General features: G+C 41.8%; 1 protein-coding gene across 3 annotated transcripts in view; it reads right to left on the bottom strand.

The window, feature by feature from the left end:
• Positions 1 to 23,943, bottom strand: part of Frmd3 (FERM domain containing 3) — a 274,129-nt gene that overhangs the window by 28,962 nt on the left and 221,224 nt on the right. For 2 of the 3 annotated variants that reach the window (XM_048331193.1, XM_048331174.1), the window contains exons 11-13: positions 15,712 to 15,786; positions 15,331 to 15,399; positions 10,948 to 11,072 (exon numbers count right to left, since the gene is read on the bottom strand). In XM_048331193.1, coding sequence (XP_048187150.1) covers positions 10,948 to 11,072; positions 15,331 to 15,399; positions 15,712 to 15,786 — 269 coding nt within the window. The remainder of the gene's footprint in view (positions 1 to 10,947; positions 11,073 to 15,330; positions 15,400 to 15,711; positions 15,787 to 23,943) is intronic. The other variant, XM_048331184.1, reaches the window with a different exon arrangement.

Below are 23,943 nucleotides of genomic sequence, written 5' to 3' on the forward strand. Positions count from 1 at the left end.
CAGGCTTTCTTTGATTTGTCGCATTTCTGGGTCTTTGTTAAGGAAGTTCCGTCCTGTGCCAAGGAGCCCAAGTGTTTCTCCTACTCCTTCCTTTCGTGTTTTCAGGGTATCTATTTTAATTTCAAGGTTTTTGATCCATTTGGAATTGATTTTGGTGCAGGGTGATATATAAGGATCTAGTTTTAGTTTGTTGCATGTGTTGAACCAGCTTTGCCAGCACCATTTGTTAAAGAGGCTGTCTTTCTTCCATCCTATTTTTTTTAGCTCCTTTATCAAAGATTAAGTAGGCGTAGTTCTGTGGGTTCATTTCTGGGTCTTCAATTCTGTTCCAATGGTCTTCAGGCCTGTTCCGGTGCCAATACCAAGCTGTTTTTATTACTATAGCTTTATAATACAGCTTGAAGTTGGGTATTGTAATTCCTCCAGCACTGTTTTTTCTGCTTAGGATTGTTTTTGATATTCTGGGTATTTTATTGTTCCATACAAATTTCTGGATTGCTTCCTGTATTTCATTAAAAAATGGTGTTGGGATATTAATGGGTATTGCATTGAATTTGTAGATAGCCTTTGGCAATATTGCCATTTTGATTATATTAATCCTCACAATCCAGGAGCATGGGAGGTTTTTCCATTTCCTTAGTTCTGCCTTAATTTTGTTTTTCATGTTTTTAAAGTTCTCATCATAGAGGTCTTTCACTTCTTTGGTTAAGGTTATTCCTAGGTATTTTATGTTTTTTGAGGCTATTGCAAAAGGGGTTGCTTTCCTGATTTCAGCCTCGGTGTTTGGGTCATTAGCATATAAAAATGCTATTGATTTTTTGAGGGTTTATTTTATATCCTGCAACTTTGCCAACGTTTTGGATCAGCTCTAGTAACTTGGGAGTAGAGTCAATGGGGTTCTTTAGGTATAGGATCATGTCATCTGCAAAGAGAGAAAGTTTAACTTCATCTTTTCCTATTATGAGAATGGCCAAGAGACATATGAAAAAGTGCTCTACATCACTGGCCATAAAAGAAATGCAAATCAAAGCAACATTGAGATTCCTCCTCACCCCAGTAAGAATGTCCTGTATCAAGAAAACTAACAATGACAAATGTTGGAGGGCATGTGGCCAAAAGGGAGCCCTAGTTTATTGTTGGTGGGAATGTAAACTGGTTCAGCCCCTCTGGCAAGCAGTGTGGCGATTCCTCAGAAGGCTAAGCATAGAGCTCCCCTATGACCCAGCAGCCCCACTTTTGGGCATCTACCCAAAAGACCACAAAAAAGAACACACTAAAGCCACCAGCACAACAATGTTCATCGCAGCACAATTTGTCATAGCTAGAATATGGAACCAACCCAGATGCCCCTCAGTAGACGGGTACATATACACGATGGAATTTTATTCTTCTGTCAGAAAGAATGACATTGCCTCATTTGTAAGGAAATGGAAGGACTTGGAAAAAATTATACTAAGTGAAGTGAGCCAGACCCAAAGAAACATGGACTCTACGGTCTCCCTCATAGGGAATAATTAGCACAGGTTTAGGCTAGTCACAGTAGAGGATCACAAGAGCCCAATAGCTATACCCTTATGAACACAAAAGATGATGCTAAGTGAAATGAACTCCATGTTATGGAAATGACTGTTCTATCACTGTTGTAATTACTTTCAACATGTGATGTGAAACCGTAGCTTCTATTGTTGATGATTCTCTTGTATCCCCTTTCTGTGGTTGTACCTGCACTATCTCTGTATCTTATCTGAGTACATTGGAAACCATGTATACAAGTATTAGAACTAGGAAACTGAAAGGGAATACCAAAATTGAGAGACACAGGGTAAAAAAGATAAACGAGTACAAAAGCAATACTTGTAAAACTGTTTAGTGTAAATCTACTGAACAACTCATGGGGGGAAAAGGAAAGGGGGGGGGAGAGGGGGGAATGAGGGAGGAGGTAACAAACAGTACAAGAAATGTATCCAAAGCCTAACGTATGAAACTGTAACCACTCTGTATATCAGTTTGACAATTTAAAAAAAAAAAAAAAAACAGCCTTAAGCTATCATCTTAATTTTTCTTCTCTTTGACTTTCAGCTAAACAATCACAATGTAAGAGCTGGGAAGTGTATGAATTTGTTCAAGCTCAACTTTCTTGCTTTATAGACTGGGAAAATAAAGACTGGAAAGCTGATGAATCTTTATACTCTGGTTATTCAGCTCTTGATGGAGGAGCCCAGATCTAAGTTTGAGCTTTACCTTTTGTCCAAAGCATTAATGCAACAACCCAAGCCAATGCTATGTGTACATAGAGAACCACTGTAATTAATAAAGCCAACTACTAGTAAATTAGCCATATAAATAACTGAAATGAAGCACTATTGATAGCTGAAAATACTTATTCTGAAGAATACCATATGCCATAAAATGAACTATTTGTGTAAAATTAGCCAACTACAGAGCTGACACAACATACACCATTGCTATCTTTAGATGTAAACTAAGGCCATGCATGGTGGCTCATGCTTGTTATACCAGCTATTCTACTTAGGAGGTAGGAGGATCATAGTCCAAGGCTAGTCTGAGCAAAAAGTTAATGAGACTCCAGCTCAACAAATAACAGTGGTGGGTGCACTGTTATTACCCCAGCTACTAAAACCATTAATAGGAAACTTATAGTTTGAGGTAAGTAGACAAAACAAGAACTCTGCCTGAAAAATAACTTTAAAAAAGAAGGGTTGGGGACATGGCTCAAGTGGTAGAGCATCTACTTATAACCATGAGGCTGAGTTCAAATCCCAGTATTTCCAATTAAAAAATGTAAACTACATAATCCTCCCAAGAAACAATGCATTTAACTTGCATCAGAAACCAACACTAATGCTTTTAGAAAAGAATCAAAAGTTCAAAGATTTCTTTCAAGTGTTGGAAACTTCTGGAGAATACTAAAGTAAACCAGAAACCAGAGTTCCAAGGATGAGAACAGCTCAGAAGAAAGCCAAAGGGAAGATGACAAGCTTTTGAAGAAACCACAGAACATGACTGTGGAGCTGGCTCAAACCAGTATCTTGTCACCCAGAGCTACTCCTGGCATCTGCTCCCGATGTTGGCCTGAACTGTAGTGCTTTCTGCTAGAATATAATCGGTGTGACAATGACTTCTGAATTTTGATTTTGCTAATCTGATAGTGCAGCTCCTCTGAGACCTGCTAGCTCTGAAAGAGCCACGACCTGCTGAATGTGGCTGTCAGTGATGAGGCCCTGTGGCTGCTCACTAGGGAGCACCCGCAGTGAGGAAATGATGCTTGAAACTATGCTTTGGGCTGGGGAGGGAGGGTGGCTCTAGCCTGTAATCCTAGCTTCAAAGTCATCCCAGGCAGAAAAGCCTGTGAGAGTCTTATCTCCAATTAACGAGCAAAAAGCTGAAAGTGGAGGTGTGGCCCAAGTGGTAGAGGAGTAGCTTTGACTAGAATAAGCCAAGAGAAAGTGAGAAATCCTGTGTTCAAGCCCAGTACCAGCATGCATATGTGTACAGTGTGCACATGTGCTCGTTCACACACACACACACACACACACACAAAACCACCAAAAAATGTGGTGCTTTGTATGAATTCTTCTAATTTGAGGTTTTAATCTATTTGTATACCTTGTGTTAAATACATTCCTAATTCATTGTTTTACCTATAGCCCAATTTATAGTATATCTTCCTGCACTAATATTTTAAATTTTTAAACAAAAAAGCAAGAATTTAAAGAATTGTGTACACAGTGATCCAGCCATATTAAAATGCACAGTGAACCAGGTGCCAGTGGCTCCTGCCTGTAATCCTAACTACTCAGGAGGTTGAGATCTGAAGACCATGGTCTGAAGCCAGCCACGACAAGATAGTCTGAAGATAGTCTGTGAAACTCTTATCTCCAATTCACCACAGAAAAGACAGCAGTAGAGCTGTGGCACTAGTCTTAAGAAGCTCGGGGCACCTCCCCAGGCCCTAAGTTCAAGCCCTAGTACCAACCAGGAAAAAAAAAAAAGCACAGGAAACTCTTAATTTGTTAACATTGGGTTACAGCAAGGAGGGTAACAATCTAAGTGGTGACTTTTTTCCTGCTCTTTTATGATTTCCATACTTTCAACATTTGGGGGGAAGATAATATATTCTTTTTATAATGAGAAAATAACAGCAATCACAAAACATGGTGGCAAAGATGAGGCTAATTCAAGTGCAAATGAGTCTGCCATCCTCAAGTAAGTTACTGAAGAGTAGCTTCCCCAAATGCATAAGCAATTCCAGCTGTTTCATGGGAAGAAAAAACAAACTTAAAGACTAGTGCTAATTATTGCTAATAACACATATGTCCCGATATACCTAAACCAATGGGAACTAACTTAACACATGGGGAATGGGCAGGGCTGGGAGAATGCCATGAGAAGAAGGTTAATCTGTTTGAGCCATTATCTATGAAACCAAAAGAAGGAAGGGAAGGGAAGGGAAGGGAAAGGAGGGGAGGGGAGGGGAGGGAATGCCAGAGTGAGCAGCAAGGGGCAGAGGAACTCCCTGTCATGCAACCTAGAGATAGGGTTGGAGCAACTGTGTAGGCTGTGAAAGGCTAAGCCTGGAATGAGGAGGAAGGGCTGCCCAGGGAAGATGCAGGAGACCCCACCAGGCACCTGTTTTTTTTGGGGGGGGCATTCTTGGTGGATCAGGACACTACTATAAATATGTTCAAATATTCACATATTCAAACAGTCATTCTAGAATTTCAGTGAAGCCACTTGAAGCCATCTATGGTTAGCAATAGACACAAAGCAAACACTTAATGCCCTTGCCTCCTCTCTCTCTCTCCACACACACACACACACACACACACACACACACACACACACACACGACCTGGCTGGGAGCCAGTGGCTCCTGCTTATAATCCTAGGTACTCAGGAGGCTGAGATCTGAGGATTACAATTTGAAGCCAGCTAGGCTGGAAAGTCTGTGAGACTCTTTTCTCCAATTAGCTATCAAAATGAAAATGAAAATGCCAGAGGTGGAGCTGTAGCCTCAAGTAATAGAATGCTAGCTATGAGCTGAAAGCTCATAGATAGCACCCAGGCCCTGAGTTCAAGCCCCAGGACAGGCACAAACAACCAAAAGTATAACCTGTCATATTTAGGACAAATGTGCATGTATTCATCTACACATGGACATGTACCTACATAAAATTCACAGGCACACTGCTATGGTTGCCTTGGGGGAGTTAGTTTTACAATGTTCTCCAATTCCCAGCTATTCTTTGACAGCTATTTCAGTCCTAGGCAAATGCAGCCAGAAACAGACTTCCACTTAGTCAACAGCATTACCTTTCCAAGACCCTCTATTATAGAAAGTCTGTTTCAACTGTGCTTTCACTTGGCCAGTGGGTGAGGAAGGGGGAGTTATTCTTATTCTTATTTCATTTCACTTACCAAGGGATATCCTGGTTTCCCAATCATGGTTATTATTGCAACCTGCACTACTGCTGTTAGTGACACACTCCTGCTGTGACAGACACGAGTGTGTCAGTAACTGTCACTGGCCAGTTCTCAGGTGTTTATTCTTATTACTACTGCCTACCATAATCCAACTTTCTTCCAGAATGAGAAATTTACTCCACCAATGAAACACAGAAGCCTGTGCCTAATTACACAGTAGAGAAACTGCTCCATTTTACAAGTGAATTTACTCCGTGAGATAATATTTTCACTCAAAGCAATTCCCACTTTCAAATTTTTCTTCTTTTGCAATTCTCCAATACTCTAAAGCAGCATTTTTCAAGATGGCTTGTTACCTCTTCTCATCCCAAGTTGTCCACCACAGTACTTCCCTGGATTCTGTAACCCAGAAACCTCAGGGTAAGCAGTAAAAACATTCTTGTTGCTGAGCGGTGCCTAGGAACTGACTGTTTTTCTTCTACACAGACACAGCCCACTCCAGAGCTAATCCTCCAGCTGTGCTTTGGGTGAATGGGGTCACACACTCTCTCAGAATACCAGGGGAGTTTCCAGGGCTGCACTACTCTGCCCAGCTGTTGTTGAAAGGCTTGAAATTCTGGGATGAATGAAATAACTGTCAAGGAATAGTTGGGAATTGAAGAGCATTGTAAAACTAAAGCCCCCAAGCCAAGGATAGCCTGTGAATTTTATGTAGGTATGTATCCATGTGTAGATGAATACATACATGAATGTCCTAAATATGAGAGGTTGCATACTTTTGGGTTTTTTTGCCTGTCCAGGGGCTTGAACTCAGTGCCTGGGTGCTGCCTCTGAGCTTTTAGCCCGTGACTAGCATTCTACTACTTGAGGCTATAGCTCCACTTCTGGCATTTTCATTTTCATTTTGATAGTTAACTGGAGAAAAATGTCTCATAGACTTTCTTGCCCAGCTTGCTTCATTCAGATAAATGTGTGGTCGTGACCTCTGAAAGCCATGGCGGCAGTGGAAGTGCGAACAGATCTCTAGGGGCATCATGGGAGATAAGGTGCCAGGACCTTCCCAGAACCTCACCTGGGAGCTTTCAAGGGTCACTGTTCCATTAAATCAACTAGTTTTTCATTCCTAATCAAACAACTTTGACTTGGGATGACCTGTTTCTGGATCTAGTTTTTGAATGTATGATTTGAAACTCCTCCAAATAACAATGGGAGCCATGACTTGGAGAGGGGGCACAGCCACATTAAAGATGAGCAATGGGGCTGGGAATGTGACTTAGTGGTACAGAGCTTGCCTAGCATGCATAAAGCCCTGGGTTTGGATTCCTTGGTACCACGTAAACAGAAAAAGCTAGAAGTGGTACTGTGGCTTAAGTGGTAGAGTGCTAGCATTGAGCAAAAAGAAGCTCAGGGACAGTGCCTAGGCCCTGAGTTCAAGCCCTAGAACTGACAAAAAAAAAAAAAAGGTGGGCAGTAACATCGGAGAGTCCCCTAACCCAGTATGTGATGCTCAGGTAGATGATCTCAGTGCAGAATTCTCTCAATAGCTCCAACATCTAAGCAATCATTTTTGCCACTTATTCCCTGTGCAATGCTAACATGCCACTTAAGTCTTCCTGGGTCTGTCATTAGTTTCATACTTGAAATCAAGAGGTTGAAGTTTTTTATTCCGTATCTCAGAGACAAGCACAGGATGTAGATGATATAAAGCCAATGTTTCTATGTCACCATAGCAAGGGCACTGTCTCTACAATCTTGTTCCTAAGTCTTAAATCTGTTGCCTCCTCCTCCTCCTCTCCATCTCTGCCTTACTTCAGCTCTGGTCTATTTATTCTCTGGGTTATTGCAATGGTTCCTGCATGGGCTCTATGCCTTAAATCCACTTACAATCACTCAGAGAGTAATTTTGCACCCCAACGGATATTTGGTAATACCTAAATATATTTTGGGTTACAAAGACTGGTGGAATGCTCTAGTGCACACTAGATAGAAGCCAGAGAGACTGCTAGGTATCCTACACTGCACAGGACAGTGCCACAAGAAAGAAGTGTCCTGTTCAATAATAATAATAGAGAACCTCTGGCCTTCCTCCACTTATACCACAGTGTTACAAAATGCAACTCCTAATCAAGTCAACTCCATGTCTGAATCCTTCAGTGCCTTCCAGGAGTGGCTATCTAGAATTTAAATGTCCCAACAAGTCATACAAGACCCACTATCATCTTGGCTATATTTCCTGGCCTTCTAAGTCACTTTCTCCTTCTCCTTCCTTCTCCTCTTATGTGGACCAGACTGTGTGCATCATCCTCTTCCTACTGGTCTCATCCATTCATTCTTTTGTCCACCAATGTTATTTCAGATGCTCTATGGTGACAAAGGAGCAAGTTACTCCCCAGACAGCCCAAGGCACTGGTATACAAAGATACACAGAAAGTGATCACACAATTCAATCAGCAGAGGTAGAACTTACTTAGGGACTCTGAGCTCACTGCCATCCTTCAACCTGCTTTGAGACCCTGGATAGAAAAGAGTCAGTATCATCTTTATAATGCACAGCAACCAGCACACCGCATGTGTGGTCTACCAATTGTATAGCTGTTATGTTAGGGGACAATTATGGAATTTCTTTTTAAATTGGGTGCCATTTTATTTTGGGAGTGGGAGGTGGGGATAAGGTCTTGTTATGTAGCCGAGGCTGGCATCAAATTTTCAATTCTCTTGCTTCAGCGTACTAATTGCTGGAAATATAGACATGTCTCACCATGTCTGATTTCTGTTTATATACCAGGGAAATACAAACCTGTACATTCAGTATTCTTCTTGAATGTTATTTGATGCTCACTGTTTTACATTTAAAGACGAGAGACATGGAACAGAAGTTTGATAAACAATAAAGATACGTCAAGAACACAAATCTTCACTCACTGTATAAACCACACTTTGAACTTCATGGTACCTAAGATACTTCTGCTCTTACTCTAGATTGAAAGTATCATTATTGGATAAATAGCGTTATTTTGTTTCTACTTTTGTTTGTTTTGATGGTACTGGGATTTGAACTCAGAGTCTCATGCCTGCTAGACAGATGCTCTACCACGTGAACCAGGACCTCAGCCCTTTTTCTTCATTTTAAATTGATTCTACATCCTAAAGGTAGTTATGATTGGTCTGAGTTTCAAATCCCATAAATATGTCCTACAAAAGGCAACTCTCCTGGGGAAAATTTGTACTCGATATACATATAGGGCTACTTTTAAGAGAGAGACATGTCAGTTTAACTTTGTAGCTGATGAAAGAATTTAAGATGCTTTCTGCAAATAACAGAAAAAATTGAAAATGTAGTTCATGGATTCCTATCCTATAGGATAATATTTAAAAGTTTCTTGCACTTCAGTATAATGGTGTGTCCATTGTATATGCAGTTGTGTAAAAGACAAAGCTAGTGTTTAGCAGTAAAATTTCAGAACAAAATGGAATTTTGTAACCACATGGAGTAGAAGGTTCAGAGTAAATCTTAACCCAGGCTCTCCTTCAAAACCCAGGGGGCTCTGAAGGCAGTAGTGGCCTAGGATTCTACATTCCCTATGCCAGTTGTTCAGTCTGGCCCCCCAAATTTTATTCACATTTAGGTTCTCTCTTTGCAGAAAGTGTGAAGTCACAACTCCATACATAAAGTATCTTTTCTCTCCCTTTCTCCATTACTCACATGCTCCTCATTCAACCCAGGGATAATAATTACCTTCAGAAAAGAATGGTTTTCATCCGAATATTCCAGGCATATAAGATAAAGTCTATAAATCATCAGTAATAAGAAAGGAAGGCCATTTTTCTTTCACTTGAAACACATTCACAAACCAAGACAAGCAACATAGATTCAGAAGCGTTTAGGCTATGAAAATGAACTTACAATGGAACTTATAGAGTAAATGGTTAGGACACATAGCAAGGGGCCATTATACCAAGACAGTTCTCATAACCAGGATATTTTGTAGCCAGCAGAAGACAAGTGTCTTTTGAGACCCTAGTCCTTTATATCTTAAAAGCTTTTTCTCTACCTGGAGAAATTTTGGCATTTGAGTACCCACCAGTTTCCTCACTAATTATCAAAGTATCCTTTCAGGAAGAGATCCTTTATGCTTCAGTGTGACTGGTGCTTGTTTCCTCTCTGAAGACTGTATTCCAAGGCAGTTTCTTATTATGAACTGTACAGTTTTTTCCTAAGGAAAGAATTCTTGAAGTAAAAGTGAAGGTAATATTTGGCAGACAGAGAGCCTTGCCCTCTTGAATATGCCCAATATCCAGGTCTCCAGTGATGAAACTAATATTCATATAGAGTGAAGGAAAAGCAAGTTGTGTTTATATTTAGGATTATAATAACTTCCTTTTGTTTGTCTTTGTTGTTAATTTAATTTGAAATTAGTAAGAGTATGAGATTTGTCTCACGAGATATCTGCAGCAAGTGGTGTGGTGAGATACTTTCTGAAGTAATAAAGTATTTGCAAAGAAGAAAAAGAAAAAGGAAAGGAGGAAGGAAAAGAGAAGCAACAACTTGTGGGTTAAAGTGGACACTATACATTTAGCCTGTGAAAAAAACATCAGATGAGACAGCTGCGGAAGAGGAAATAAGAGAGGCACAAAGGGTGAGGAGTGTAGAGACATTTGGGAAGAATTGTTTTGTGTGTGCACTGGTTCCGAGGCTTGAAATCAGGGTCTGGGCACTGTCTCTTATCCTTTCACTCAAGGTTAGCACTCTACCACTTGAGCCATACCTCTACTTTGGCTTTTTAGTGGTTACTTGAAGTTAAACGTGTCATGAATTTTTCTGCCAAGGCTGGCTTCAAACTGTGACTCTCAGATCTCAACCTCCTGAACAGCTAGAATTAGAGGCATGAGCAACTGGCTCCCAGCTGTTTGTGTGTGTGAGTGTGTGTGTGTGCATGTGTGTGTATATATGTGTGTGTATGTGAGTGTGTGTCTGTCTGTTTATTTGTATGATACTAGTGGGGTTGAATTTAGGACCTCCTGCTCTCACTTGGCCTTTTTGCTGGTTAATTGGAGGAGTCTCACAGACTTTCCTGCCCAGCTGGCTTCCAGCTGTGATTCTCAAATCTCAGCCTCCTGAATAGCTAGAATTACAGACATTAGCCATCAGTATCCAGCTTGAAAAATTCCTTAGAAACAAATTCTGATTGTCATGGAAACATTGGCTTCTGGTAAGACTTTGTGTAATGATGGAAATAGTCTCCTCAGTCTCAGTTCCAATATGGCAGCCATCAGTCCCACGTGGCCCACTGGGCTTTGGAAATCTGGCAAGTGTGACTTAGGAACTGGAACTTTCGTTTTTAAAAAATGTAAACTTAGTTTGTAATAGCCATACATAGTTGTGGTTGCCTTATTGAACTGTGTAGGTCTAGCACCATTAATGTTTCACACAAGATTTTAAAAACCCTAACTAGTTTGCTGGTTTTTCTGAAGCTGGCCTCTAAAACAAGTATATAGACTTACCCTCACCCAGGGGAAGTTCCTCTTCATGTTCAATGGGGGAAGGAAGCAGCGGCTGCAGGGGTTCCATGTTAATGATGAGCTGTTTGTTCAAGGAGTGGGAACTGCGGCTCTGAGTGATGTTAACTCTGAAAGCAGATACCAGCCAGGTGAGGTTGGTCTCCACTATAAACACTGGGCCCTCCTTCTCAGTGACTGCCCAAGTGGGAAACTGACTGTGGATACACACAGTGGACTAGCCACTGGGACAGATGTGAAATCCCAAGATGAATGCCCTCATGTTCAGTGTAACACAGTGAAAGAAAATATACTTCCCAGGTATCGCTAGACCCAGAAGGCTGCATGACCATACAACATTTTTAAAAAGACAGGAGAAACAGACTGTGAGTCAGCCATCAATGAACTAGACATTCAGAAAGGTGAGTGGAGGGTGTGGCCCAGAGTCACTGAATAACTACCAAAAATCCCTGACAGATGATGGCATGAATGTTCTGTAGCTATGAACCATCTCTGTGTTGCTTACAGTAGAGGCCAATGACTACAGACAGGACCTATGGGTCTCCCTAGAGTTAGATCTGATGATGCCTCCAACAGATTGCTACCTGAGATTCTCTAATAATGGATACAGAGAGCAACAGAATGTGTTTCCTAAAACCTAATCGCCACTGTGATGGAAAGAGGCAAGTCCTGGATTCAGGACTACTATGAATATCTTACTGGCCTTATCAAAGAAGTCTAAGGGACTTCGTCTATCATGTGAGGACACAGAAAAAGATTGTCATCTTTGATGTCATCAGATCTGTCAGATCAAGAACTTCCCAACCTCCAGAACTGTGCAAAATAAATGTACGTCATTTATAAACTACCCAGTCTATGTTAATTTGTTTTAGCAGCTCAAACTCACTATACTTACCACCTGCTGTAAAAATTACTCCTATTACCTCATTTTCCCACGAGCTATAAGTTGTTTAAGTGTTACATCATTGGAATACACCCCTGTGTTTACTGTGTATAGTCAGTTGTGTGCACATATGTATGGCCCTGTATATGTTTTCATATGTTTGTATTTTAGATCTAACTTCCAGATACGAGAGAAAACGTGGGTATGTTATTTTTCGTGTACATATTACAAACCACTGAGAGAATCCAAAGTAATCGAGTGTATACAAACTACATTCCCCTGTTCAATTTCAGTTCCCAAAGGAAACTTTTCTACCTCAATAGATTTCTTAATGAAGTTTTGGGGGTTTTATAAGACAGTTCTAGGCATGAGTAAGCTGTGAGGTGGCTACATTGTTGAAGTAAGCTAATGGATGGATTTCAAGAGTAGAGAATCATGGCGTATGTCCTGGCCTGGCCTAACTGCCAACTCTACAAGAACTCCTCCAGCACTGAGTATTTCTTTTCTTTTTAAGATCAAATGCTCACATTTCAAAGTGGGAGATAAAAACCTGAGCTGAGACACGGGATAGTTCTGCCTCTATTCCCAGCTTCTGAGAGAATGCCAGAGGCTTTCAGAATGGCAAGGGCCATGGAGATAAGAGCTCGGGTCAGAGTAGCAGAACACTGGAGCTCTAGGCTTAGGTCTGACACACATACATACATATACACAAAAGAATTGGGCTGAATCTGACTAATCCAAGATTCGATTTTCTGCCAATAAAATAGAAGCAATGAATGAGGTGATCCCTGAGGTTGTTTCCAAGAAAGGGTATATTTTGTCATTTCTTATTCTTCCTTTCTGCGGTGGAATGACTATAGTGTGGGGGAAGACCCCATGCTGTGGTCTATAAAAAGACTCTCTTCATGGATGGGCAGCCTCATGGGTGTTCAGGTATATGTGGAGGTACTCTCAGTCATCATGTTCAGCTTCCCTAGCTCTGCAGCTTTAAGAAGCAGGAGATACTGCATATGATGTGCCAGTGCTCTACCAAGCCATAACAGAGCATAATTTGTATGCAGCTGCATAACTGCCTGCTGACTCTGTCTCTCTTTTTGGAAGAGAAGCATCATCCAGATGCCCTCACCATGCTGACCTCATTTCTCATTTCTGTGGGGCTGAATCCTTTCCTCTACCCCCACCACACACACAGACACACATGCACATGCACACACACAGGCACACGCACACCTACACGTACAGAGTCAGTCAGGACAAGGAGTGGCATCCGCTCAGTACACCCCAGAATTGGAGGAGACATAAACCTGGGTCCAAAGACAGGGAAAAAAAAGGAGGGCTGCCAACCAGCATGTAAGGAGATTCCCTGATGTATTTAGCTTGTGATGATTTATTGTCTTAAAAAGAAGGAGGCACCATACAAAGCATGTTCAGCATTAGCATAGTTAGCATGCCTGAAGGTTAGGAAGTAGAATGTGTACATGTGGGCCATGGTGTGAAGTCTCAGCTAGGCCAAGATGATATTTAATCCCTGAAATCAACATCAATTTTTTTCTTAATGAAGATACTTTAAATCAATAATGACCAAGCCCTCATTCCTCTGGTTAACCCTTGGAAATAAAAGGCCCCTGACATGTGAGCCACTTCTCTCAGTGGTCAAGAAGGAGTGAGGCCAATAGAAATGAGATGGGTACGGAGAATTCTGAGCAGGCAGGACAAGGGAGTGTGGCTAGGAGATGGTGCACATGGTGCTTGCTCATGTGATTTACCAGACCTAAGCAGTGACTGCAGAGCAAGTGGCTCAAAAAGTCCTATCTGTACTACAAATTTGGCCAGGCCAAATTTGAGGTGGGCATGGCCTTATTTAATACTGGGGTCATAGTACACAGAGGAAGATTTGGGGAAACTAGCTTTTAAAAAACATTTTCTTTTTGTAAGGCTCAGGATCAAACACGTTAAGGCAGCACTCTACTGCTGAACTATGCCTCAACTCTTGGAAAAGCAGCTTGTGTGTATGAGCGTGCATGCATGCATGCGTGCGTGCGTGTGATGGTACTGAGGCTTAAAGTCTTTATATTCTCACTTGGCTTTTTCATTCAAGGCGGGGGCTCTATCACTTAAGCCACACCTCTTCTTTTTTAATTAAAAAAATTATTGAAAAGTTGATGAGCAGGGGGCTTACACTTACATAAATAAGGTGATGAGTACATTTGTTTTTAAACAATGTTACCCCATCCTTCATTTTCTCCCCCTTTCTACTTCCCTCCCACCCACCCCCCACCCTCGCAAGTTGTAAGGTTGATATTTAGCCTATTGTTAAGTGAGTATCATGGTTGTATTAGTTCATCCTTTGACCTGCTGTTTCTGTGATTCTCCTTCCCTTACTCTGGTCAAATAATCTTATATACAAGACACAAGGTACAGAAAATTAAGAGAGATGAAAGAAATAAAACTAAAAATAATAAAAATAAACAAATAAAAAACTATGTACAGTACATAATAAGAACCTTTTGCTTCTATATCTTGGAGTTTATGTTGGTACACTTCATTATATATGGTCCTATGTATTAAGCAATTGAGTTGTTGAAATCCCCTGTTAAGAATATCATAGACCTATTGTAGTTCTTGCAAATGAGGGAAAACATGCAATCTACTTTTCTTTGGGTTTGGCTTACTTCACTTAATACAATTTTTTCCAAGTCTTTCCATTTCCTTATGAATGTGACAATGTCATTCTTTCTGATGGAGGCATAGAACTCCATTGAGTATATTTAACACATCTTCTTGTTCCATTAATCTACTGAGGGGCATCTGGGTTAGTTGCATGGCTTTACTATGGTAAATAATGCTACAATGAAATGGTTGTGCTGGTAACTTTAGTATGGCCTTGTTTGTGGTCATTTTGGTAAATATCCAGAACTGGGATTGCTGGATCATAGGGGAGCTCTATGTTTAGTCTTTTGTGGAACCTCCACAGTGCTTTCCAGAGTGGTTGTGCAGGTTTGTACTCCCACCAACAGTAGAGTAGCATTCCCCTTTGGCCCCATCACCTCCAGCATCTGTTGTTAGTATTTTCTTGATAATGGCCATTCTAACTGGTATGCATATCTCTACTCCTGACCTCCCCACCTTTTAAAAAATTTTGGTGTCAGACCTGGGACTTGAACTCAGGGCCCATATGCTGTCCCTGAACTTTTGTGCTCAAGGTTAGCACTCTGACACTTGAGCCACAACTCTATTTCTAGGTTTGTTGTTTTGTTTGGTTGTTGTTGTTGGTGGTGGTGGTGGTGGGGTTTTTTTGGTGTTTAATTGGAGATAAATAGTCTCATGGACTTTCTTGCCTGGGCTGGCTTTGAACCACAATCCTCTGACCTCAGTCTCCTGAGTAGCTAGGTTGATGGGCATGAGCCAACAGCTCACAGCAAAAAGCCAGCTTTTAAATCCCTATGTCCATTGTAGAACAAAATAGGGGGACACCCCCTACTCACCTGTGTACCTCAGGAGGTTCCCTCTGGATCTTGGAGCTCGCTTCCACCACCTCCTTGGCAACTTTACCACTGTAAAAGACAGAATACAGTGCATGTACACAATCAGTGGAAAAGCAGAGGGCAGGCTGGGAAGAAGGCATGCACAATATCTTTTTTCCTTTAACATTACAATAGTCTGAGCCACAAATATAAATCCACCCCTTTCTTTCTTCAATTAGGAGAGCTTCTTATGGAGGTTGGATGTTATATGACTAGACTGCAATGAAGGGAAATGGAAAAGTACCTCAAAGGCATAACCCCAAGTGAACTTACTTGCAAGCAAAACAATCAAGTAAAAATGGCTGCCTCCCCAATTCCAACTCTATTGCTAGTGGTACCCACCTATATCGAAATCTACTTCCTTTAAAAAATATCTTGCTGCTTGACACAGTCTTGATCTGACTGGATTTTGCATACCTTTAAGAAATAAAAAAGCAGAGGTGATCATGACATTGGTAAATTCAAGGAGCCTGCTATAGAACTTCAGTAATCAGATGAGTTTTGAATCCAAGAAATAAATATATTTGATATAGTGACCCAACTTGTACACACAATAATTGATTTTTTTTTTGTCAGTCATGGAATTGGAACTCTGGGCCAGGTCACTGCCCCTGAGCTCAAGTGCTAGCTCAAGGCTAGCACTTTACTTGAGCTACAGCAACACTTCCTACGCACAAGAATTTAAAGAAAGATCTCATAAAGGAGCCATTACATTATGTGAATGGTAACCTGATGCCATTGCTGACATTGTGATCGACATATTTGGTTTTATAACTTAGGTCAAGGCCGGTGAAAAGGAGTAGGCAGTGTTAATGAACAGAAAAGACGCTTCCTTGGTGTCTAGTTAAGAGACACAGAAGGTGTACTTTTGACATGGCATTGTCAAGTTCATTGATGTTGAAGGCATGTTGTTGGTTGTGCTGTGTCAATATTTCAATAGAAAACAGCTTTCTGGGGAAGTAGAGCTCTGGCTCAAAGGGGTAGAACACTAACCTGGAGCAAAAAAGAGCTCAGGGTAAATGCCAAGCCCCTCCCACCCCAGCTCAAACCCTAAGACCAAAAAACAATAGGAAACAGCTTTCTGGCCATTCAGGTCACTCACTGTGTTATAAAGAACTCACTGTGTGTTGCCCAAGCAGAACAACAAAGGCTATGTCACCATGGCCTTGTTACTAGCGTCTATATCACCATGAGCTACAGCCCTTCAACAGAATCCACACTGGTAGGTGACTAAGATTTATAAGGAACAAGAAAGCACAGATAGAGCACATCTGAGAATAATCATAAATGAGAACAAAACAACACCACTCTGAAAAGCAACCAAGAACATAGGCTGCCCCAGGCCAAACACAAGGCTCTAAATTACTACAGTATCTGAGGATGTTTCTACAACAGTTACTTTAAGCCTTCTGCAGCTAAATCCAAAAATATGAGAAAAGAACTTCCATAGATTGAGATGATTGGAAGTTTTGATAATCACAAAATCTCTTTAAAACATACAAAACACAAAACCAGTTTGGCTCTATAAAATTCTGAGCAAAGTCATATAGAGAGCAGAGACTAAGTAGGTTCTGGCTAGAAATTTCAGGACAGACAATATGACCTCCAGTTCTGAGTCCCTTGAATCTCTGGTCTATTTATTTGTTCAGTAAATGAGTTCTCTGTCCACCAAGCTGATCCCAGGGGAGACACATGACTCTGCATTCATGGGGTGCAAAGTCAGGAAGAGCAATTAACATACATCTACCGACCATGTAAACACATAAAAATGATGGCCTCAGAGTTTGCTAGGAAGGAAAAGGTGCACTGAGAGCAGGGGAAGGAGGCAGTCTATTCTGGGGGCCAGGGAAGGGGCTTTGCAGAAAAGATTTGATCTGAGAATTGGGGGTGAGGTTGGTGTAACTGACAGAAAGGCCAGCAGCCACAGAAGCCCTCAGTCTAAATAAAGACCTGGGTATTTTCCCAACTTGTTGTTATAATTTGGGGGGGGGGGATGGGGCAGGCAGTATTGAACAGTGCAGTGTTGAGTCTGAATTTCCAAAACCCAATGGAATTCTACTCATTTTCTTTATAGCAGACCGTGGATCCTAAACAAAGAGTACAAAAAATCTAAATAAACAATAAAAAGCAAAACATTTCTTGAAAGACTTCTCCTGTTTTTAACCCCCGAGGACCCAAGGAATAATGCCCTTACCAAGAGTAGATGAGGACAGGGGACAAAGAGACTGTCCCATGGAGCTCCAGCTGAGAAAGTATCAGACCTACATCTCTCCTTAGTTAGGAACACAGGACAGTGCACAAAATCCTGGAGCAAGGCTGGTGATGGTGGGTCATCACCAAAGGATGGTTTTCTGGGCATTTTTTCCTGTCTTACACTTGTAAGACAACCTCTCTACTACTTGAACCATGCTTCTAACTCCTTTTTGCACTGGTTATTTTTTAGATATAGTCTCACTTTATGCCTCAGGGTGGCCTAGGCTGCAATCCTCCTACTTGTGTTTTTCTGAGTTGTTGGAGTTGTCAGGCACATACCACTGCATTTAGCTATTGTGCTTCCCCTGTAGCTGGGATAATAGGTGCATACCGCCATGCTTAGTCATTGGTTAAGATGGAGTCTTGTATGTTTCCTTTTGCATGGGCTGGCCTCAAACCATGACTCTCAAATCTTTGTCTCCCAAGGTATCCAGTGTTACAAATTTGATCCTTTGCAAGGAGGTCCCTCTCCCTCCTGCCCTGTTCACCTTCTAAACAGTGGAAAATGATGCAGAAGTTCATTGGCTATATAAATGTCAATCAGGGACAATGAGAGGGCAGAGGAGGAAGGAACCAGCCTGGGGAGGAGGATTCCTGCCCAGACAGAGCCCAGAGAAGATGCCAGGACACACAGGCATAAGTGAGATCCACATGTTGGTGGGTCCTGACACTGAAGACCAGCAGCCTGTGCTGCTGGCCAGACCTTCTCTCCAAGCCACACACAAAATCAACAGGACAAAATGCCCAGAAAGCCATCCTTTGGTGATGACCCACCATCACCAGCCTTGCTCCAGGATTTTGTGCACTGTCCTGTGTTCCACTCCTAACTAAGAAGAGATGTAGGTCTGATACTTTCTCAGCTGGAGCTCCATGGGACAGTCTCTTTGTCCCCTGTCCTCATCTACTCTTGGTAAGGGCATTATTCCTTAGGTCCTCAGGGGTTAAAAAGAAGAGAAGTCTTTCAAGAAATGTTTTGCCTTTTATTGTTTATTTAGATTTTTTGTACTCTTTGTTTAGGATCCACAGCCTGCTATAAAGAAAATGAGTAGAATTCCATTGGGTTTTGGAAATTCAGACTCAACACTGCACTCTTTTTACAGATGTGGCATCTACAGGGTCATGGGACTGTTGGGGAGAGGTGGCAGCTCTGTTAGTAATGGTTCAGCCTCAGTCCCTGTCCTATTAGGAGGCCTGGGAAAGCCCTCCTAGACTGTTGCTGGGGGACTCAGTGCTGCACTGCCTCCCCAGAAAACCCTTCAAGTGACTCCACACAAGTCCAAAGACACATTTGACAGAGAAAGGCAGCAGCTGTCTAAAGGAGGGGCTGGGGGTGAGGAGAAATGGTGGAGCACTGATGATCCTGTATGATCATTTGTGTCGCTTAGCTCATTTTTGTCAAATCCCTTCCCTCCCCAGTGTCCAGGTGGACTCCCAAAACATTTCACTTGAGATCTGTAGAATTTTAACAGCATTTAATCTGATTTGATTGTTCAATGACATAGACAGAACAGGATTTGGGACACAAAGATAAGTGGAGGGAAATGGACAGGGAACAAGAATGTTAACTGGTTTGAATTACCCAAATCCAGTGAACTAATTAATTCCCAAACCCGGCCAGGCACCAGCTTTATTGAAGGTAGGCAGATTGAAAGTTTGAAGCAAGCTGAGCTACCTAGTATTAAACCACGTCTCTAAAACAAATCAACAAAAGGCTAGGTTTCTTCAATTAATTTGGGCAATTAGTATGCATTAATAATTATAATTTAATAAATAATAATAGAAGCCAAGTGCTACAGGCTCATACCTACAATCCTAGCTACTCAGGAGGCTGAGCTCTGAGAACCTGGTTTGAAACTAGCCCCAGAAGAAAAGTTCATGAGGCTCTTATCTCCAATTAACTAGGAAAAGTAGAAGTGTCATTCAAGTGGTAGAGTACCAACCCTGAGTGAAAAAGCCAAGTAAGAGAGCTTGAGATCCTGCGTTCAAACCACAATACAGGTACAAAAAAATTAATTAAATGGACAAAGAAATAAAGATTTAAAAAGAAGTTAAACTGATAAGAAGCACCAAAACTCAGTTAAATAGGAGGAATTAGTTATAGTTTATTAATAGCTCAGTACAGTAACTATTTATGGTAAAATCATGATATACTTCAGAAGAGTCCAAAAGTTCCCAACACATAGGAATGACTAATATTTGAAAAGATGAAAGTTCTTATTATTGTGATTTGATCGATACATATTATAAAGATCTATCAAATTATTGTACAGGCCACATAAAGTTATACAAATATTATGTCTCAATAAAAAATAATAATTAAGCTGGGCACCAATGTCTCACACTTCTAATCCTACTTACTCAGGAGGCTCAGATCTGAGGATGACAGTTTGAAGCCAGACTGTGAGACTCTTACCTCCAATTAACCAATTAACCACTAAAAATCTAAAAGTAGAGCTGTGGCTCAAGTGGCAGAGCACCACCCTTGAGCATAAAAGCTCAGGGACAGTGCCCTAGGCCCTGAGTTCAAGCTCTAGGACTGGCATACACACACAAACACACACAAAGCTCATTAAGATAATCTTAAAACACAAGGTCTCGTGCTTGATGTCTCAAGATTGCAACTCAGCAGGTCTGGAGAATGTCTGTATTTCAACTAACCACTCCAAAGCAATTCCGACTCAGACTGCTTCCATTTGAGAGCCTTTGCACCTCCAAATTCTCCCAGAGGTGACACTCACCAGAAAGATTAGCATCACAAATTCTGGCTGGCCTCTAGCTCAGTGACCTTTGTTGTTGTGTATTTTCAGAGGAGTGGGTTTTATGCCGCTTACTTCACAGTGTGCAGAGGAAGAGCACATGAGATTAAATGGCTTGAAAGCAACTAGTGAAGTGTTTGCTCCTGGCAGAGACATTTCCCTCCCTCCTTCCCTTCCCCACCTGCCTTCATTCCTTCTTCCTTCCTTACAGGCCTTTCTAAATCTTCCCCTTGCCTTTTCACTATGCAGCCACCAAAGCCAATTCTCCAAATCAATGAGACTCTGGGGAACAGTGAAGCAGATAAAGAGCTCACACTCAAGCAGGTATATGTCCAGATGCCCTGTGTGCCAGCCTCTCTCATCACCAGCAAGTCCAGCGAGGGCCCTCTTTCCACCTAACACAATGCATCCACAACCTAGTTAGGACAGCAACTCTCTCCTCCATCCTCTGCCTTCTAACTTGCCTGCTTCTTCTAGAGTCATCCAAGTCCCCTTATAGAATTCATCTGACCTCACAGGGAAAGCCAGATAAATCCCTGTGGAGCTCACATCCCTTTATCCTAGCCTCAGTTTCTCCTCTGGTACTTGCTACTTCAGAGCCCAAGGGTGGAGTTCAGGTTGAGTGCTGGTGGGGGTGGGGGTGTGTGGGGGTGTTGGATATTGTTCCAAGAAGGCCACCTCTAGAATTAACAATATAATGTCCTATCAAAACCATGCTTTGGGGTTTCTGGAATAATAACAGCATTTGATAGTATTGAAAAGTTACTACAGGCTGTGCACTACCCAAAGTGTCTTCAATTCATCTTATTCCCACAACTCTTTCCCAGAAGGAAGACATCCATTTTTCCATAAGGAACCTGAGGCACTAACAGATGAAGTAAATTGACATTTCATGTGATAGAAGCTTCTTCTGGACAGGCTCTGAAACTGCAATGAGACCAGAGTCACTCCAAAACTTCTGAGTACACAGGTTGCTAATCCTGTAAGTCTGGGGTATAGTCTAGATCCAGACTCAGAGTTGGTATTTCTGACAAATTCTGGAGTACTGGTCCAGGGACCTTAGGGGAAATCTCTGGGTGATAGCAATGTCTTCATGTTCAATTGTCCTGTTCTAGACATCCCTTCTCAATGGAATCATGCACTCTGTGATATTCTGCAAATGGTTTGTTTCACTTAGCACAGTGTTTTCAAGATTCACCCATGTTGTAGCATGGAGCAGTACTTAAAGCCTCCTTATGGCTGAACAATGTTCCATCACCTGCTTTCTTCACTGCTCTGTCTCTTACCCCTGGAGGCATCCTGACCCTGCCTCCAGCTCTGCCAAGGGTACTGCATTTTAATGGCTTCCCCAAACACAGCTAAGTTCTAGTCTTTCCTGGTTTGGGGGTGGTTTGCACCTTCAGTTTGCATGTTTGGACATTTGGGGTGTTTCTACCTTTTCACTATTCAGAATTATGCTATGATGAACATTCATATACATGTCTTGGTGAGAATTCAGATTCAGTTTTATTTGGTCTAGGGTAGGATCCAAGAGCCCATGGCATTGGTATTTTTTGTGAAAGTTTCCTGGTGATTGTGATATACAGTCAAGGTTGTGAATCTTATCATTCAACAACTAGTCCATAGGCCTGCCTGTAACATCATTTGAAAACTTACTATAAATATGTAATTTTACCATGTGCCAGTTGGCAGCTCATACCTGTAATCCTAGCAACTCACGAGACTGAGATCTGGGGAGTCCTAATTCTAAGCCAGTCTGGGCAGAAAAGTCTGTGAGGCTCCATCTAAAAATAGCCAGCTAAAAGCAGGGCTAGAGGTGTGGTTCAAACAGGAGAGTGCTAGCTAAGCAAGCAAGCTGAGCAAGTGTCAGGTCCTAAGTTCAAACTCCAGCACCAAAATAGCTAGCTAGCTAGCTAGAGAAAGAGTACGTAATCTCACAACACTCTAGAACTACTGAATCATTGCCCCCATTATAATAAGAGAATTTAAGCACTCATTGAAGTGGGGAGGCCTCAGCACAGGGAGCCAGGCTGGGATGTTTTTTATTTTTATTTTTTTGTATTATTTTTCTCCTAGCACTACAAGTTACAAATGAGAAATGTTTTTCTAGCGGTCTTTCTCCCCTGCACACAACTCCATGCTCAGTAGGTACAGTGCACAGCCCCAAACAGATGTGAGATAAAGGCTTTGAATGAAAATCTATGTGAATTCAGTGAACCAGCAACAAGAGCAGCATACCCCAGAGCTGGCAGCATCTACAGCACAGGTGATATAAAGGAAGGTCTGAAATGCTAAGTTTGTGTTGGAATCCCCTAAGGCCTGGAGTAGGCGGGGAAAGTCAAGGCTGCTACTTCTGGGCTTTATTCCCAGACAGCAGATCTCAGAACAAGGTCTTCCCAACCAGATCTATGGCCCAGAGCCAGCTGATACCAACAGCACATTTATGTCTTCAAATCACTCCAGGGAATTTGTGGGCATTTCCCTCTTTGACTTGCACATTGTCAGTATATTTATTGTTTGTTTATTGGTTGCAGAGCTTGAACTTGGTGCTTGGGCGCTGTCCCTGAGCTCTTTTTGCTCAAGGCTAGCACTCTACCACTTTGAGCCATGGTGCCACTTATGACTTCTTGGTTGTTAATTGGAGATAAGAGTCTCACAGACTTTCCTCCCTGGGTTGGCTTCAAGTTGTGAGTCTCAGATCTCAGCCTCCTGAGTAGCTAGGATTACAGGCATGAGTCACCAGTGCCTTTCTCAGTATATTGATAGTTGACAAATACTAGGGTTTGAACCCAGAGCCCCATGTTTGCTAAACAGGGGTTCTATTACTTGAGCCACATCACCAGCCCCTTTTTTGCTTTAGTTATTTTTCAGATAGGCTCTCAAAGTTTTAGCCTAGAGCTGGCTTCAGACTTGGCTGCTCATGCCTATACTTTCTATATAGCTAAAATTACAGATTGATGGTTGAGTTGAGGTTTTGGTAACTTTTTGCCTGAGCTAGTCTTGAACCATGATTCTCTAGATCCCTGCTGCCTGAGTAGCTAGGATTGCACATAGCACCATCATACTTAGCCTGAAATGTTGATTCCTTAGAGACCAAGTTTGTTTGTTTGTTTGTTTGTTTTACTAGTCTACACTGGAGGAGACAAAGATGCTTTGAAGGTTCACAGACATCATTTCTAGTATAGTGAGTTTCGTGATTAGTGGGAGAAACTGAGCAAATTCCATCCAGGTGCACTGCAGGAGTGGGAGGTGCTAGCACCCAGTCAGCAAGGAAGTCTCAGCAAGGAGAAGGTGGACCTTCTTTCTCTCTGAGAGTCTTAGTGGTGGCTTCTGAAGTCCCATCCAGACCCAACTTCCCACGATCCTAAATCCGCCAAAATTCTACCAGCAAAATGTTAATTCCTGTACCTACATGTGACTCTGTCAAAGGCCTCGTGCGAGGGCATATTCAACCTGACACACTCTCAGAGAAAGCCAGAAGTACCATATAGTACTAACTCTGCCCTCCTCCAAAAGGAATTGAGAGATAGTTTCTTCCTCACCTACTGTTAAAGAACTCTGAGGC

Source organism: Perognathus longimembris, chromosome 1 (genome assembly GCF_023159225.1).
Source record: "Perognathus longimembris pacificus isolate PPM17 chromosome 1, ASM2315922v1, whole genome shotgun sequence".
NCBI lineage: Eukaryota > Metazoa > Chordata > Mammalia > Rodentia > Heteromyidae > Perognathus > Perognathus longimembris.